This window comes from Capsicum annuum, chromosome 9, assembly GCF_002878395.1.
Source record: "Capsicum annuum cultivar UCD-10X-F1 chromosome 9, UCD10Xv1.1, whole genome shotgun sequence".
Taxonomy (NCBI): domain Eukaryota; kingdom Viridiplantae; phylum Streptophyta; class Magnoliopsida; order Solanales; family Solanaceae; genus Capsicum; species Capsicum annuum.
Genome location: NC_061119.1, coordinates 67,813,785 through 67,817,701, shown reverse-complemented (window position 1 = coordinate 67,817,701; position 3,917 = coordinate 67,813,785). Strand labels below are relative to the sequence as shown.

General features: G+C 34.0%; 1 protein-coding gene across 6 annotated transcripts; it reads left to right on the top strand.

The window, feature by feature from the left end:
- Positions 1 to 337: 337 nt before the first annotated feature.
- LOC107842564 (putative E3 ubiquitin-protein ligase XBAT31) lies at positions 338 to 3,687 on the top strand. 6 transcript variants are annotated; one of them, XR_007044845.1, is made up of 6 exons: positions 338 to 1,261; positions 1,406 to 1,477; positions 1,587 to 1,678; positions 1,775 to 1,918; positions 2,023 to 2,130; positions 3,190 to 3,687. XR_007044845.1 is itself a non-coding variant. In XM_016686481.2 (5 exons), the coding sequence occupies exons 2-5, from the start codon at positions 1,446 to 1,448 to the stop codon at positions 3,284 to 3,286; spliced, it is 381 nt and encodes a 126-aa protein (XP_016541967.1). In that variant the 5' UTR covers positions 505 to 1,261; positions 1,406 to 1,445; the 3' UTR covers positions 3,287 to 3,687. The 6 variants fall into 6 exon arrangements, 1 of the variants encoding a protein (XP_016541967.1); XM_016686481.2 differs by lacking the exon at positions 1,587 to 1,678 and having other exon boundaries at positions 505 to 1,261; XR_007044846.1 differs by lacking the exons at positions 1,406 to 1,477; positions 1,587 to 1,678 and having other exon boundaries at positions 505 to 1,261.
- Positions 3,688 to 3,917: the final 230 nt, after the last annotated feature.

The window sequence follows — 3,917 nt, the reverse complement described above, 5'->3', positions numbered from 1 at the left end:
AATCCTCAAAAAAATTTAATTTATACCATCAAAATTATTTTTCCTCAATAGTTAGAATTAACTTCATACTGATCGAATTCTTATTTTGATGAACAAATTAGAAATACCCATAAAAAAAATACCCCAATTTCAAAATCTTAAATTCAAAATCAAAAATAATAAACCTCAAAAAGATGGGAGCATGGTGGAGGTGGGGGGAGGGGACAGACTTGAAGAAAAAATAATTTTTAGGGTAGGAGTAAGGCGGGATGGAGGGAAGAGAGTTAAAAAATTGGGTGGGGGTTGAAGAAGGAGTAAGGCGGGATGGAGGGAAGAGAGTTAAAAAATTGGGTGGGGGTTGAAGAAGAGATATGACGGAAAAACGCTAAATATATATATATATAAAAGCATTGGTTTTGACATGGGTGCTTCCATGTCAATACAATCAAAAGCAAGGGTATTTTAGTCATTTAAATATGCCTTGCCTTATACGTGTCTTGCATCCGGCTTTTCACTATACACGTTTCACTTTTTTATAACCTCTCTTTATTCAATGATCCGAACTATCTTATCTTCTCTGTTACTGAGAGAAACAAAATGTGGCATGATTCCTCGCAAAATTTAAAGTTTTGATTTCCTTATTTCTTTTCTGTGAATGTGCAAAATAGGGTTTTAATTTTACATAGTCTCCTCTATAATTACAGCCTTAAATTCATGAATATTTAAGAAGATGAAGCTTTTGATGGATTATCAGCTTGTAAAGAGAAAGAGATTAATATTTTAGAGTGTTTTTTCATTTTCGTGAAATTTATGATGTTGTGCAATTAAACCTTTAGAGGTTAATTGCCATCAATTGTTGGATTTCCTAAAGAAAAAAAATTAATGCGAAGCCTCTGTTAATTGCCGATTTAGCTTGGGTCAGCTAAGTTTAGTTTTTTGGCTTGATTTTTATGAAACCTAATTTTAGTTTTTTTTTTTTTTGGTTTTCATTAGAAAAAAAAGTTCTGATTTTTGTTGTGTGGTTCTATGATTTAGAGGATACGTGTGATGTAAAAGCAATTTATCGATACTAATAGTTCCCTTGTTCTTTTTCAGTTTTTCCAAGTAATCCAACTATACCCTCCGAATTTGTTGTTTTTTGGCATAGTGAGATGTGTTCTATCAATATTTTATTGATTCTGTTGGTGGGGTTTGTTGATTAGCTTGAAAGATCGAATCTTGATCCTATTTTGACATCTCTGTGATGCATGTAAGACTGTTGTGTGTTTGGTGTTGTGTACAGGTATACATTCAATATAACTTTACTTTACATAAATCCAAAAGTTTATTTATTTTCTTAAATTCTGTGTCAATTCAAAACAGATATATATATATATATATATATATATATATAATTTCCCCTGATTTTTGTTGTTTATTGGTTTAGACTCCATTGATGTTAGCAGCGATACACGGAAAGATCTCTTATGTGCAAATGCTTATTGAAACGGGGCCCAATGTATGCAATACTAAAAATTGGTGAACTGCCAATTGTTGTTTTCTACAAAATTTATGGGTCTACCTATTGAAATATAATCAGATTTTGATATTTGATATGTTGAATGAAGAACATACTTGTTGTTGCTGCCTATTATGGGCACTCAGATTGACTCAAGACAACTCTTTGTGCTACTCAGACATCACATATTGTGTCTTCCTAGTATACCTCTTTGAGAATTTACTTGTTTGTTTGTTCTTTCTATAATGTACATTTATCGATTTATTCTAAGTCATTGTGTTGGAATTAAAATTTTAGGGGATATGCTCGGTTTGTAGACGTTAAAGATAGTAAAGGAGCAACACTTTTGCACTTAGCAGCCCATCAACAAAAAGGGTCTAAATGTGCTCATATTTCACTAAACAATAGTGCTCTAACTTGTGCTTCTACTGGTAGATATTGGTGGGTATCCGATTTAAGTCTTAACTTTCCTTTTTCATTATTTGTGTTTCTGTAGTAATTTTATACTTCTAACAGCTATTTTTTTGTAATTTACACAAAAATAGTTTCCCAGGGAGTACACCACTTCATTTGGCTGCAAGGGCTGGTTTTCTTGATTGCATCCGTGAATTGTTAGCATGGGGAGCAGATCGAGTACAAAGAGATCATTCAGGGTATCATTTTTTCCCTCTGTTAAACTTGCCAATTTTTGTACAAACAAAGTATAGTCCTGAACTTGCACAATCTTGCTTACTAATTTTGAACTCTTCCCGATCCTTTTCTCCAAGATAACCAAACACGCTAAGCATATCTTCATCCAGCTTACATTATGTAGAATCACCACTTTCAAAAAATGGCAGCCTTGTGCACTAAAGCACCCGCTATGCATGGGATCTGGAGAAGTGTCGGACCACAAAGGTCTACTACACACAACCTCACCTTGCATTTCTGCCAAGAGGTTCTTTCTTTACCAGCAAAGTTTATTAGTATCATGCATCATGTTCCCTGGGATATAGAATGCAAAGAGAAGAGCACATGCACTTATAGAGCTGGTGAATGATGATCCTAGCACCTAGGAAGATCTCAGGCTCATCAATCAGCCTCTAGATTTATCACTACCCAGTTGACATATATATGTGCAAGAGCATTTAAAATATAAGTACAAATTGGGAAACAGATACATATAGAGATAAATACTGGCTAGCAATCTTCACATTAATCTTGATTATTTTTCGAGAGAGGGAGGAATAAATAGTGACAAGTAACCTTTTCATTCTAAATTCACTCTGGTCAACATTCAAAAGCACTTGAGATACATGTATAAGCCCTTTAATGAGACACAAAGAGGAGAAAAAGTATTATGACTAATTATATTTGTCTTGTGTGGTGAACTCAACAGTCATGGGCTGAATCTATGGTTCTATTAAAAGGGGAAGGGAGAAAATTTTCAAGTATTTGATCAAGACAGAGTGACACAAATTGCTCTGAATCATATGCATGTGTGACTGGTTTTTTAAGTGTAATTCATTTTTGACCCTTGGAACATATAAACCTAGATTATATAAATGATCTTGCGTGCTTCAGTAAAGACAAATGCGAGTATCTTGAGGAGATTTTAATGTGAGCTGGATTATGTTTCACATGTATCTAATATACTACTCATGTTTTGCTTTCCGTTACTTGCTATAAAACATGGGGAATGAAAACTAATTTAATCATGATCAATGATATAGGTTCAACAGGTTAAGAATCTTAGGAAGCTTGGAAGTCTTTCTGAAGCAAGCAAAAATCAGCAAGATCTTATGGCGCTCCTCTAATCTGCCATTTTAGTCTGCCACTGTTCTAGACAGCATACGTTGAATGTCAAAATTTGAAATCCAAGGGCTACACTTCTATGACAAAATTATAAGGTAGGAGAAGGTGATCCAACATCCAAGTCGTCAAAGTTTTATTTATTGCTTATTTGTAGAGAGAAGATCAAATAAGAAAAAGATGGAGAGACAAGATAGGAATGGTAGAAAGAGAGAGAAAAATTGCTCTGCAAAGAGTAGTAAGAGGAAAAGAGGTATTAGAGTGAGCAAAGGGGTGAGATGGAACAAAGAGAAGTTTTTATAGAAAGAGTCTATGAAAGTAAGTCATTCTATAATTTCTTTATCGGAGATACCCAATTCTATGGATTTAGGTAGAAAATTGAGTTCGTTTGCTCTATTACCTCTTGTAGGCAGAAAGAATGAGACTTAAATAAGAAATGCATTGAATGGAAAATATTTCTAGGTTTAAAGCGGCTAACGTAATGGATTGCCTGAAGAATAGCGAAAGAATCAACCGGGTTAAGGTAATGGATTACCCGTAGATTTAATAATCCATTACTACTTGTCCCATGTGTGACCAATTATCCCACAAAAAATTAGAGTCACCTTTGTTAATTTTCCAAAAGATAAGGTGAACCACCTTCTCTTTG